Source organism: Xiphias gladius, chromosome 5, assembly GCF_016859285.1.
Source record: "Xiphias gladius isolate SHS-SW01 ecotype Sanya breed wild chromosome 5, ASM1685928v1, whole genome shotgun sequence".
In the NCBI taxonomy this organism is placed as follows: Eukaryota; Metazoa; Chordata; class Actinopteri; order Istiophoriformes; family Xiphiidae; genus Xiphias; species Xiphias gladius.
In genome coordinates, this window is record NC_053404.1 from 8,679,605 (window position 1) to 8,693,094 (window position 13,490).

At 38.2% G+C, this 13,490-nt stretch overlaps 1 protein-coding gene across 3 annotated transcripts in view; it reads right to left on the bottom strand.

The window, feature by feature from the left end:
* slc35b3 (solute carrier family 35 member B3) overlaps positions 1-12,969 on the bottom strand; it is a 19,689-nt gene extending 6,720 nt beyond the window's left edge. For 2 of the 3 annotated variants that reach the window (XM_040126389.1, XM_040126387.1), the window contains exons 1-5: positions 12,723-12,969; positions 11,456-11,692; positions 2,923-3,044; positions 2,585-2,739; positions 91-198 (exon numbers count right to left, since the gene is read on the bottom strand). In XM_040126389.1, coding sequence (XP_039982323.1) covers positions 91-198; positions 2,585-2,739; positions 2,923-3,044; positions 11,456-11,680 — 610 coding nt within the window. In that variant the 5' untranslated portion in view covers positions 11,681-11,692; positions 12,723-12,969. The remainder of the gene's footprint in view (positions 1-90; positions 199-2,584; positions 2,740-2,922; positions 3,045-11,455; positions 11,693-12,722) is intronic. The other variant, XM_040126388.1, reaches the window with a different exon arrangement.
* Between the last annotated feature and the right edge of the window lie 521 nt (positions 12,970-13,490).

Genomic DNA, 13,490 nt, shown 5'->3' on the forward strand with positions numbered 1-13,490 from the left:
ATCTGAATGTGACTGTAGCTGCCTGCAGTTTATTGTCTTTTTTCAAGATAGAGTTGTACAGTATGTCTCAGTTTTGTTAGGAGATATTACCTGTGACATTGAAGTTGGGGGCCACTTTGCTATCAGCTAGCGTAAACCAGATGAGTCCCAGACTCATGCAGAGAGCAGCAGACACATCAGCAACATTATAGCGTTTACCTGGAACACAAACACATAGAATTGAATCATTTTGAACGTCTTTTCTGAAATCAAAAATTCTAAATTCCTAAAATCTCCTAAATCAAATTTTGCCTTTACAAAGGAAACCAAGGAATAACTTTTAGAAATAATGCCAGCAAGAAATCTAAACTGACAAGTATGGTATTGGTAAAAATGCCAAAACCTTTTACAACATTACATACACAGAGAAACGAAACTCAGACATTGCATTGGGAGACATCTTTACTTCAAGCACAGCTTGCAAAGAAATTTTTAAAAGATGCCCCACTTCTTTTTCAAATAAAAGAAGTTGACATTGGATTCAGGTAAAAATGTAACTAATAAAAGTTTTTTACAATTGGTAGTCTTCACAATTCAGGCTTTCTGAGGTGGTGCACTTAAGAATGCAACAAAAAGCTGTGTGAAAAAAACAACTGGATGAAGGAGTCTTCCAAAAAAAGGCTGACGGTTGGATGCCTTGAGGTTGACAAGGGGACCCAGCATCAGGTTGGCTGTGGTCGGCTTTGATTCCCTGACTTGCCTTTGAAGGGGCTCAGATCAGACGAGATCCCACACCCGTACCTCCATCCATACATCCATCTCTCACACTTTCTTTCCTCTTTGCCTTCTAAGTCAACAAATTCTGTTTTCTACTTGAGCCCTTGGGGGACCAACGTCCTCACATCCATCTATCGGGGGGGAGAAACGGAAGAAGGTAAAAAAATGCTCAAAACATGTCTGACGTTGAGGACACAGAACCTTGAGAAGCCCAGTGTGAGGATGAAAGGATAGACAGGAGCAGGAGAGACACTGCAGACTGGCCTCAGACAGCCGAAAACAACAGAAATGGAAAATGAGGTACCAAAAGTTGAAAATTGGTCATAGGTGGCTGAAATGATACGCCTTCTCCAAATTCCAACTCTCTTGACTGATGATGATGGTCAACTCATTTTAAGTTCACAAATGAAAAACATGTAAATTGAAACATCTGTGCTTTAGGTAATGATGCAACCTTCATTTTCAATGATTTTTTAAAAATCTACTAAATAGAAATTAGGGATGGGAACTGATTAGATTTTACTGATACCAATGCCATTATTGATTCTGCTTATTGGTCTGATTCTTTATCAATTTGCTTAATGATTTCTGATCAATTTTCTGTCTGGAAAAAAGTAGGCCTACACAGGTTTTCAGTGTCAATGTAACTGTATTATTATCTCTGAGTATGAACATAGGCTGTAGCCTGAGAGCTAGCTGTAGAAACAGTGTGTCAACACCTAAAATGACAATGAAACGAGAGAATATTTTCACATCATTTGTTTTTATTTAGGCTTTCTTAGTCAAAGAAAAAAAATCCTGTGTGGCGCTAATGTTATTGTAACATAGGATATTTACCCTCGGTAACGGACGCGCTGCTATGTTGGGAAGCAGTGGCACTCGTGCAAATAGTGTCACATACATGGCATTCCTGGGACTTAATCTACCTGGGCGGGCTGCCCAAGAAGAGCCTTTGTATGGGAAATGCTGCATTACAACTAGCATTGTGTCATCTCTCTTCGTGAATTGAAGCCACACTTCTGACCATGTCTTCTTCTGTTCTGCAATGACTGCTTTTACAAAGGTTCCAACAGCATATACGCATGAGTTTGATGTTATTCTTTTGCAATGCACAACTGTCAGAAAAACATGCTGGCATCGACGAAAGGAACTGATAAGCTCGGAGTCATATGATTCTGATGGTTTGGACAATTAGGAGCTGGTTCTCAACTGGAATCGGTTCCCGATTCCCATTCTTAATAAAAATGCAAATAGTTAATTAATTTTGGAGAATTTGGATTCTGAGGGAAAAAAAAAAAAAAAATGCAATTTGTAAATCATTCAAGGCCGAATCCTTATCTTTTTGATCATACAAATGTGAGCTTAATTCATATGTACAAGTGTAGAGTTTGTTTCATTTATGAAAAATCAAATTTTAGTGTGTTTGCCATCTGATCACATTTAAAAAAATCTGGTTCTGTGGGATATTCCAGAAAGTAGAAAGGCTTGACTTCAAAATCCTGACTTCACCCTAACTTAACCCTTTGTTTCAGGTTTAAGTTAGTGATAACAGAGTTATCACAATTGACAAACCTTTTAACAAATATACTCTAACAGATAACTTCAAACCAGATAGATGAGATGTCAAGCACACATCAATTAATTTCATAATGAGGAAGACAGAGGATTAAAGAGAGAGCTGCAATATTAATGGACACAGAGCAGCACATTATTCATGTAGTATTAAAGATCAAAAAGCAAGCAGCACCAGCACAATAACATATGTACATGTATGTAGATTCATCTGTGAGGTCTGTGTAGAAATACACATATAGTAGAATCTGCTGACCTTGTATAAATACTCCTCCAATCATGACAGGGATGAGTTTACAGCACTTGAAGATGACCTGTGTAGGGTAGTTCAAGTAGCCCAGAGAGGTATTGGACAGGCCCATGGTCCCCACTGTTAAAAATGCTATGATCATATAGGTCTTCCCTGGTATTCTGAAAGACAGGAAAAATATAAAGTAGGGGTATACCTCTTAAAGGAATACATCTTTAATTGTAAATTATAGTATTGCCAAAACAGGATTAAATAAATAAAATAGAATAAAATAAATACAGTTACAAATGAGTGACAGTGATCAACTTGAATAAATAAAAGAATTTTTTTTTTGTTAGCTATACCTTCTACGTTTGTCCTGTGTGAGCTGAAGTTCCACTAGTCCAAACATGGAGTAGAAGCCAAACTGGATTAGAGTGAGGTACCAACCAAAAGGCTTGAATCCTTCCACAGAAAATATCAGCTCCTGGAGGGAGGGACAAATAAAGAATCAAGCAGGTCTTGACATCCTTCTGAGGCCCATCTTGTGAAATACAAACTTTGTCATATGGGTTGTCTTATATGCAATCTGTACCATCATTTTTTTTCCAGATCAATAGACAGGAACACAGCTAAACTTACAAAAAAAATACATGTAAACAAACAAATACTGTATGTACAAATTCACTTTGTCTGATGGTTGGCAATTTATCAGGTACACCTAGCTAAGACTAATATTAGTCTATACATACATGTGTTTCTATTATTTTGTCCACCCTAATTATAACAATGAGGGAAGACCAGCACCACAAATTACATTGTCCAAATTATCATACACCATGAATCAGCACCCCTCTAAAACAATTCCACTAAAAATTGAACATTACAACCTTCATGAAGGGAGGATTTATTGCAGGACTGTTGTATTAAACTGCTTTAGGTTTAGCTAGGTGTACCTATCTGTTAACTGCCAACTGAGTGTACGCATACAGTATTTATGAAAAAATTAAACAAAAATAAGTACAGCTCTTCTTTACTTTGGATACATGTATATCTTCATGTATATCTGAATATATGTAGGTAAAAGTGTGCTTTTTACACAAAAACTGACAAACATACATATTTGACTGTTTTTGTGTACATAACATGTTTTACTGTTTTTATATTTTTTACCGTGCAAACAAATAAATAAATACTATAAGGCTAAATATCCTGTTTTTTTGTGTCTGTCCATGCAAACACACACACAGCCTTCACAACAGCACTATATTTTCACTATAACAAGCTTCAATTGATAACTTCAAGATATTTAGCTACCCCTTCTGTGTTTGTGCTGGTTTTTTAGGGCTCTAACCTCGAAGGGGTAGAATCCTATTGCGTTTGCTCCCGTTTATTAGAGTTCTGAGTAGAACCCTATTGTGTTTTTGGTGGTTAGGGTTTTATCACTGAAGGGGTAGATCCCTATTATGTTTGGGCCAGTTTATTACCTCTGCCAAGGAGGTTGTATAATCACCCGAGTCTGTTTGTTTGTTGGTTTGTTCGTTTATTTGTCAGCAGGATTACACAAAAAGTACTGAATCGATTTGCACCAAACTTGGTGGGGCATGGGCCAGGGAAAAACCCATTAAATCTGGTAAAACGCTGATACACAATTCTATTACAAATAGGCAAGATTGGTCCGAAAAAATTGCCATCAATCTAAAAATGTAACCAAGGGTGGGGTACAGCAGGAAATAACTCATTAACAATTTTTCCAATCATCATAAATCATGGTAGATAGTTTCAATCTGTGTTTGGGAATAGGCCTACCAAAGCATTTTTAACCCAAGCCATAGGGGTTGCCACAAATACCAAAAATGTGTACCTCAAAACCTGGTCAACAGCATTTCACCAATTTTTTGTGCACATGATCTGGGGGCAAGTGTTAGCCAAAATCTGAAGTGCCATTTTATGCCTTTGCTCAATTTGCTGTGAGCTGTTGCTACCTAGAAACATGAAACTTGGGACCATAACTAGAAATGAAGTGCAAATACTTCACAAAAAATATCACCCCAATCGGCCAGACCTTGCAGAACTGAGCTACACGATTTTACTACAAATGGGCAAGCTCGGTCCAAAAACATGGTCCATCAACCAAAAATCTTTGCAAAGGGCAGGGCTTAGCAGCAAATTGCTAATAACTCAAGCTGTCATAAAGCAATCCTGATTAAACTCAGTTGAGATATCCTACGCTATCCCCTGTACATACACATCAAATTTCGTTAACATCCGATAAAGGTTTGGCAAATAGCAGCGCTTTCAGTGTGCAACTATTAATGCATGCGTGCGTCATGGCCTATCACATATTGGTTCAAAAATTAAGTTGTACTTCAGACATTCTGACCGAGTGCACCGACTTCAGTTTGATATGCAGACTTTGGTATTAAATCTAGGAAAGAGGAGCTTGGTGACTGAATGAGGCTCCAGAGAGAACTGTTCCTCCATCATTGAGTGAAGCTAAAGAAAGCTATTATTCTTAGTTTTTAATTACATTTGTAAAAACAATTCGCTGTAAATTAGTGATACCATTTTTTGGATTAATCAAGTTGAATAAATTGAGTATTTTAAAATTACACAAATACTGTTTTCTGAATGATCTTCATACAAATTAAGATTTGACAAATAAATTACAAAATGCTGAAAAGCAACTGCACTCTCTCATTATTACTTCAATATTTTACTCAATTATCTAATCATCATCTAATTTCCATGTCATTGCTGTGTCATGATATTAATAATAATACTTAATATATTAATAATAGCACTTCACCAATATCTTCATCTAAACCATCAACCTGTCTCTTAGACCCCATCCCAACTAGGCTGCTTAAGGAAGTTTTACCCTTAGTAAGCATATCTTTACTAGATATAATCAACATGTCTTTATTAACAGGCTATGTACCGCAGACCTTTAAAACAGCTGTAATTAAACCTCTTCTTAAAAAGCCCACTCTTGATCCAGATGTTTTAGCCAACTACAGACCTATATCTAACCTTCCCTTTCTCTCTATGATCCCCGAGAAAGCTGTTACCTACCAGTTGTGTGACTTTACATAATAATAGTTTATTTGATGATTTTCAGTTAGGATTTAGAGTGCATCATAGCAGAGAGACAGCACTCGTGAAAGTTAGAAATGACCTTCTAACTGCATCGGACAAACGACTTGTCTCTGTACTTGTCTTGTTAAATCTTGCTGCATTTGATACCATTGACCATCATATCCTATTACAATAACTGGAACATTTAATTGGCATTAAATGAACCGCTCTAAGCTAGTTTAAGTCGTATTTATCAATTCGATTTCAGTTAGTGCACGTTAAGGACAAATCCTCCATATACTCAAAACTTAGTCACGGAGTTCCACAAGGTTCTGTGCTTGGACCAGTTCTATTAACCTTATATATGCTTCCTTTAGGTAATATTATTTGGATTGGATTGTTAAGCGGATGTTAACTGTACTTGTCAATGAAGCCCGATGAAACCAATCAGTTAGCTAAACTTCAAGCATGCCTTAAGGACATAAAGACCTGGATGACCAGCAACTTTCTGTTGTTAAACTCAGACAAAACTGAAGTTATTGTACATGGCCCCCAACACCTAAGAAACACATTATCTAATGATATTGTTACTCTAGATGGCATTGCCCTGGCCTCCAGCACCACTGTTAGGAACCTTGGAGTTTTCTTTGATCAGGATATGTCTTTTAAGTCCCATATAAAACAAACTTCAAGGACTGCCTTTTTTTTTTTTTTTTTACCTACGTAACATTGCAAAAATCAAGCACATCCTGTCTCAGAAAGATGCAGAAAAAGTAGTCCATGCTTTTGTTATTTCTAGGCTCGATTATTACAATTCCTTATTATCAGGCTGTCCCAACAAATCTTTAAATACTCTCCAGCTGATCCAGAATGCTGCAGCACGACTACTGACAGGAATTAGGAAAAACCATCATATTTCTCCTGTGTTAGCTTCTCTGCATTGCGTCCTTGTAAAATCCAGAATAGAATTTAAAATCCTCCTCCTCACCTACAAAGCCCTTAATGGTCAGGCACAATCATATCTTAAAGAGCTCATAGAACTTGATTACCCAAGTAGAACACTTAGCTCCCAGAACGCAGGCTTACTTGTGGTTCCCAGAGTCTCCAAAAGTAGAATGGAAGGCAGAGCCTTCAGTTATCAGGCTCCTCTACTTTGGAACCATCTTCCAGTTTAGGTCCGGGAGGCAGGCAGCCTCTCTCTGTTTAAGAGTAGGCTTAAAACCTCCCTTTTTGATAAAGCTCATAGTTAGGACTGACTCAGACTTGGCTTGAACCACCCCCTAGTTATGCAGCTGTAGGCCTAGATTGCCAGGGGACTTCCCATAAGGCCCCAAACTCCTCTCTCCTCCTCTTATACTGAGAGGTGTTCGTAATATTTTGTCCATCCCATTTATATGACTTAAGGTTGACAAAATATTAGGAACAAAGCTTTATCTAGGTGTACTGAATAAACTGGCAAGTGAGTGAAGATTAATTTAATCACTGTGTGTCATAATAACCCATGCCCTGAACTAGAGAATCAGTATTTTTACTGAAAAACTTGATTAAAAACTTAAAATGGGTGTAACATGGATTTATTTCGTCCCTGGAGTAATATGTAGTTTAGAAAATGACTGGCAAATTTGTTTTTGAGTCAGCAAAGAAAATATTTGAAACGATTTAACCTTAGTTTAAGCCATTTTCTCACTCATACATGACCATTAAAGGTAACAGAAAATATACAGTGGCCAAATAACAACATTAGATGACAGATGATGTAACGTTACATTACCATAACAGCAGCAGTGCATAAATTATTTGTTCCACCTGTTAACAATCCTGATGTACAGTTAGGTATGTAAGTATTTGGACAACATGGTGGAGGCAGTATTATGGCATGTGCATTTATGGCTGCCAATGGAACCAGGTCACTGGTGTTTATTGATGATATGACTGCTGATAGAAGCAGCAGGATGAATTCTGAAGTACATAGGGCGATACTACCTGCTCAGATTCAGCCAAGTCCTGCAAAACTGATAGGACATTGCTTCACAGTGCAGATGGATAATGACTCAAAACATACTGCAAAAGCAACCCGATTATCCAGAATGTGTGGTTTTCGATCAACTTAAAAAGGGTACATGTCACTCCGCTGGTCACTGACCTCTACTGGCTAACCATGGCTACCCGAATCAAATTCAAGTCACTAATGCTTGCCGACAGAGTGACTTCTGGGTCTGCAACCATCTACTACTATTTGAACTCAGTCAAACAGGCTTATGCTACTTCTTGGCCAGTGTGTTCCTCCAAGCTGCGTTGTCTGACTTTGCCATCCTTGCACACAAGGCAATCAAAGTCCAGGTTGTTCTCGTTTGTGGTTCCCCGATGGTGGAATGAGCTACTAAATGTTATCAGAGAAGGGGATTTCTTCTCTATCTTCTAGAATCTCAAAGACTCATCTCTTCTGAGAACACCTCCTACCTTAACACCTCTAACACGCCTAACTAGCACTTACTGTGCACTTTCAGTGCAATCCTTTACCTGATCACTTTGTCTTTTGAACAGATCTAGTACTTAGTACTTTCTTCAAGGTCTCCTACTGTATTGAAACTAAATGTAAATTCACCAACATGAGCATTTAAGAGTATTAGGGAATACCCGTCAGCTTTTATTAAAGGAAGCTATATTCATAATGATACACAAGTAGTCCTTGATATGCTTGATAGGGTTGGGCAATGTCTACTAAATGGCATATGACGATATGTACAGTGAAATATACAGAAAAACGATGACATCCTCCCGGGGAGGGTGTCATCATGGTGGGCTCAACATTTTGGTTACTGTCAGCCATCTGTGATGGACGATAACATCTTCCATTGGCCCAACCCTAATGGTGGATTACAGTTAATCTATAAATGGTGATGGTCTTGTCCCTTTTCTGGAAATTTAAAGGAATAGTAAGTGCTTCTGGAGAAAGACTTTTATTTGAACTCAACAGCAAAACAAATACAAACCTCCCTTCACTGATCCTTCAGAAGCACCACCCCCCTAATTCATGGACGCACATTGCCAAGGCAACAACAAAATAGTGGAATCCAGAGCGTCTTATACACCCTGGAAGTTGATACTCTTTCTCATAGCTCAAGCAAAAAAAAGTTTATAATATGAAACATCATCAAACAAACAGCATGTAAACAAACAGCATCCAAAACAAAAACAGAGTGAAAACTAGCGAGTTAATTGTTTAGAATGTTTTTACAAAACTACCATGACAGAAGAGAGGACTGTAGGTTTGTAGCTAAGCTACAAGGAAGGTAATGTTTCCTGGCATAGCATTTCAAACTATGCATTAATTCAAATAGTCCCACTGTGGTAGAAAACTTGTTTTTAAGGTCTTTGTGGCTATAAAACCATTTGCATGTATTTGGATAAATACCATGATAAACAACGAGACAGCAAACTGTGGCTACAGATGCTGCTGCAAAGCAACATGCAGAGAGGACGAGACGGTTTCCCAGAGCCAGCACACCAGCTACGGACAGCGATACTCACAACTCTCCTGCTACTACAGCTACATTGCACCAACACCATATCTTGGCAAACTAGAAAGTACGCTTACTGTCCGTGGGCAAATAATTTGTTGTTACTGGACACACAAATGTGACACAGGCACCTGCTTACTAACTAACCAGTTGGGATTAGCTATCTGTGACACATAGCAAAACTAATATAACCCACCTGTCAAGCAAAAATAACAACCTCCACATCTTTCTTCAAGCCTTTCAACTCTCGGTTGGAAGCCTCGCTGATGCAGCTCTTCACCCTTGCTTGATAATAGTACTTCTTTTGAAGTTCTTGTTCTTCTGAGCTTCTCCTTCACGACAATGCGATTATGTTGTGGAGTATACGCCACTGTCACACCACCGCCGGTAGACGTTCTTTCGGTAAACTCACCTTAACATCACCGCTGGTCTCTCCTCTGCACTCCCAATCAATCTAATTCAAAACTCCACATGGTCTGGCGGTGACAGAAGGGTTGGCTGCCCCTTCTCCTTCCCTGGTAATCCTTAAATTGGCACTAACGCTTAGCATGTGCCAGATTTACCGTTTCTCGCTCCCACTGCTCCCCTCCTCTCTTCTTCTTTTCCTTGTCCTGTGCATGAGCACAAACGCCTCCTGTTACTGATTGGCTGGAACTGTCGGTCTGAACCACTTTGTTTGTTTCCCATATACAGAGCCATTTAGGTACAGATGGGTGACAAATTAAAGGAAAAGCCAAAATAAAGTGTCTTAGTAAGGTGTTGGGCCACCATATGTCAAAAGAACAGCTTCAATGTGCCTTGGTATAGATTCTATAAGTATCTGGATGGAGGGATGGAACACCATTCTACCAAAAGATATTCCCTCATTTGGTGTTTTGATGATGGTGCTGGAGAGCAAAGTCTAACACATCATTCCAAAATCTCCTATAAGTGTTAAAATGAAAAGGCCATAGTATATGATTCAGTGTCATACTCATCAAACCATTCAGTGACTCCTTGTGCTCTATGCTCTATTCAGTTTTGCTAATTCTTTCGAAGGAAAATATTAATAAATAGCACTGACTTAGCTTTTTTTCCATCAACCAGCTCCCCAATGCATTTACTATATGGTAGACAAGATAAGATGTTATTTACTACATGGACACTAGAATTTTTCTTCTGCATATATTGTGATGATGATATAAGTATTGATTGGCCTAACTCCTTCTTTAAACAGAATTAAACTAGCTGAAGTGACTTTGCTTGGCTTTGTCAAGCTTGAACCCGCTCAGTGCTGCTTGTCATTGTAAATTTGGGTAGTAGAACTGCTTTCTTCTGTTGTGTGCAAAAAGTTTAGAACCTGTAAATTGCTGCTTGCGTGGATTAGGGATACCATTTTTTGGAATAATCATGGTGAACATATTTTTAGTGTTTTAAAAATACACAATTATTGTTCTCTGAAGCATCTTCATACAAATTAAATTAAGATTTGAAATATATTACAAAATGCTAAAAAGTAATATCAATATGTATTTAGAATACATGTAAGAGAAATTGTACTGCCAACATCTGAGTGTAAATTCACCAAAATGAGCATTTTAGATTATTGGGGAATAACAGTCATCTTTTATTTAAAGGCAGGTATATTCAGAAATTCATTTATAAATGATGATGGTCTTGTCCTTATTCTGGACATTTAAGATGTGTCAATGATAGAAGCACTTGTAACACTTGTTACCATACCAACACAGCAACAATGTAATGCTTACAATGTTTACAGTCATATTGACATAGATAGTTCCGTGATATTTTTCAGTTTTACACTACTCGATCAAGTGTCTAGTCAATGCCATTTATATTTCAGGGCAAACCTGTCAAGGTTTTAATGACTTCTAAGGTTAGAGCCTGCCAATTGCTGCTTGTGGCTATATTTTACCTTGTGTGTGTGTGGGTGTGTATGTTTGTATACTTGTACTTCTATCTTTATGAGGACTGGTCTTCACTTTCTGACACACCTTCAAAGGGCTTTTTGAGGGTTAAAACTTTTTTTTAGGGTTCAGGTTAGAATTAGGTTAGGGTTAGGCTAGGGTTGGGGTTAGGCATTTAGTTGTGATGGTTGAGGTTAGGGAAAGGGGCTGAGGAATGCATTATGTCAATGAGTGTCCTCACAAAGATAGAGTATTTGTGTGTGTTTGCTTGGCTTTAGGTGTGTAGGTGGAAGTGGGAACATTTGATTTACACATTAATTTGTTGGACCTCTGGCACATATAAGTAATACATGGGTACATCTCTCAGGTTGTGTCTTTCATTTCTTTTTTACCTGCAGGTATCCATAGACAAGGTAAAAGAGGAAGACTCCAGCCACACAGATGAAAAACTGTGTGGGGGCGCTGAAGCTGCTCAGGTCGATTCCTAGAACTCTCAGCTCCTCCACAGACTTTATGTGGGGTGACATCACCTCTGTGGACGACGGGATAGAGATTGAAATGTGCTTCCGTGAACTGTTGTAGCCCACCAAGCCATATTTGGCACTCATTTTGTTCATGCCAACTGAGAGCTGTGGGAACATAAAGAGATAATTAGACAATGATCATCTTGGACATCATTTTCTCCTGCTCAAGCTTCAAGCACAGCCTAGATATTTGGTAAGACCAGGTGCATGAGCTCAAAGAGCTGTTACGTCATTCTTGTAGATTAGCAATACAGATTCATTCACAGACTAATTTTTATGGTGACATAAAAAAAATAACCATAGTGACAGTGTCCCCAAAAGTAAGACCTGTTCAGTTGATCAGATGAAGGCACTTCTTGTACAATTTGAATATGCAGATGGTTCTTGTGGAGAATGTTATGCAAAGAAGTGAACCAGTCAGTTTTTTCAACAAAGTCTCTGTTACACTGAAAACTGGAGTTGCACAGACCATTAGTACACCTAAATGTATTTATGCTCAGACTGCAACTGCATCATAACACAGCTGATGCAGCTGATGTCATGTAGTTCACAAAAGCCTCAGTTAAGATATGTAAATCATTCATATTGCTATTTGTCGTTACTAACTATTATAGTTAGAGAAAGTGTTGCTTTTCATTCTAAACTGACTGGTGCTGCTTTGTCTATTCTTTTTTGTATTACTAATCACAGCCATTACTTAATAGTAGTCAGTATATAATGTATGCTGGAGGGGAGTGTTACATAAATACCGTGTCATTAGCTCTGGATATTAGGGTAAATGTGAGGAAAACAGAATAATTGTGCTCTAAAGCGTAAATTCTGATCTAGTACAAGACCCCGAGCCGCTGCTTTACATTCAATATATTGTAGATTGGTAGTAACTGATGTGAAAATTTAGTACAAATAACATTTATTCATAAAAGAATGACGTTAGCTATGCTAGCAGCAAATTGCTAACGTTTTAGCTAACGTAGAGGCTGTCATTTGATTGTCTAGCATAAATTAAGCCTCTAAAGACAAGTGGTAATTCTAACAATCAATGTCAGCTCATGATACGATTACTATCATCGATTTATTACATCACTGGCTTTAATTTCTCAACCAAACAATAAAGCTACAGTAAAAAGCTTGCTACCTTCAACAATACTTCCGGGTTTCTTTATATTAGCGTATCCTCTTCTTCAGAGGTGATGCCGTTGAAAATAATTTGCCTGGACTTGCCGGCTTAATCTTTCGTATATTCCAAAACTTGTCATACTCTTTCTTTCCAGTGACAAACAGCACAAGCACGATGAGAAGGGTGTTAGCCTGCTGGAAGCTGCCTGCACTTGTTGCAGTGGAACAAACAGCCAACAACTTCCGCTTCGCTCTGACCTCTGAACTATGATGTTATTGGTTGACATAGCAACACACTACGGCAGGTAAATAAATGTACATTATCGGTAAATATGATTCAGTTCTGTCTTAAGTAAGTTGAATTATATCAGTTTGTGCCGCTTTAAGATAGGAACAGTAGAAGGGAATTAGTCAATGCTTTTTGGTTCAAGCAAAACGGTGCAGGCTGTATGTCCTACCTGTGAAAAAGAGTTCATTTTGAGATTACACGGTGAGTTTGCTGTCCCATGTCACCACCACAGTACACATCATTGTGCAAGTTCGTTTAATCCTGTGACAGTCTTCTTCAAGCATTTTCCTGCAAATAATTGTAGTTTATTAGATGGTGTTGATGATGTGAAGAGGATTTAGGAGACTCCGCTGACACCGTGTTGATTGCATATAAAGGTTTAATACAAAGAAATAAAGCGTCAAAACAAGCATCTGCAGATCTGCTATTGAGAGGGTGTGAAGCCAATGAACCACTCTGAAAATCAGCCTTGGTCACCGACTCTTAAATAGGGCAATT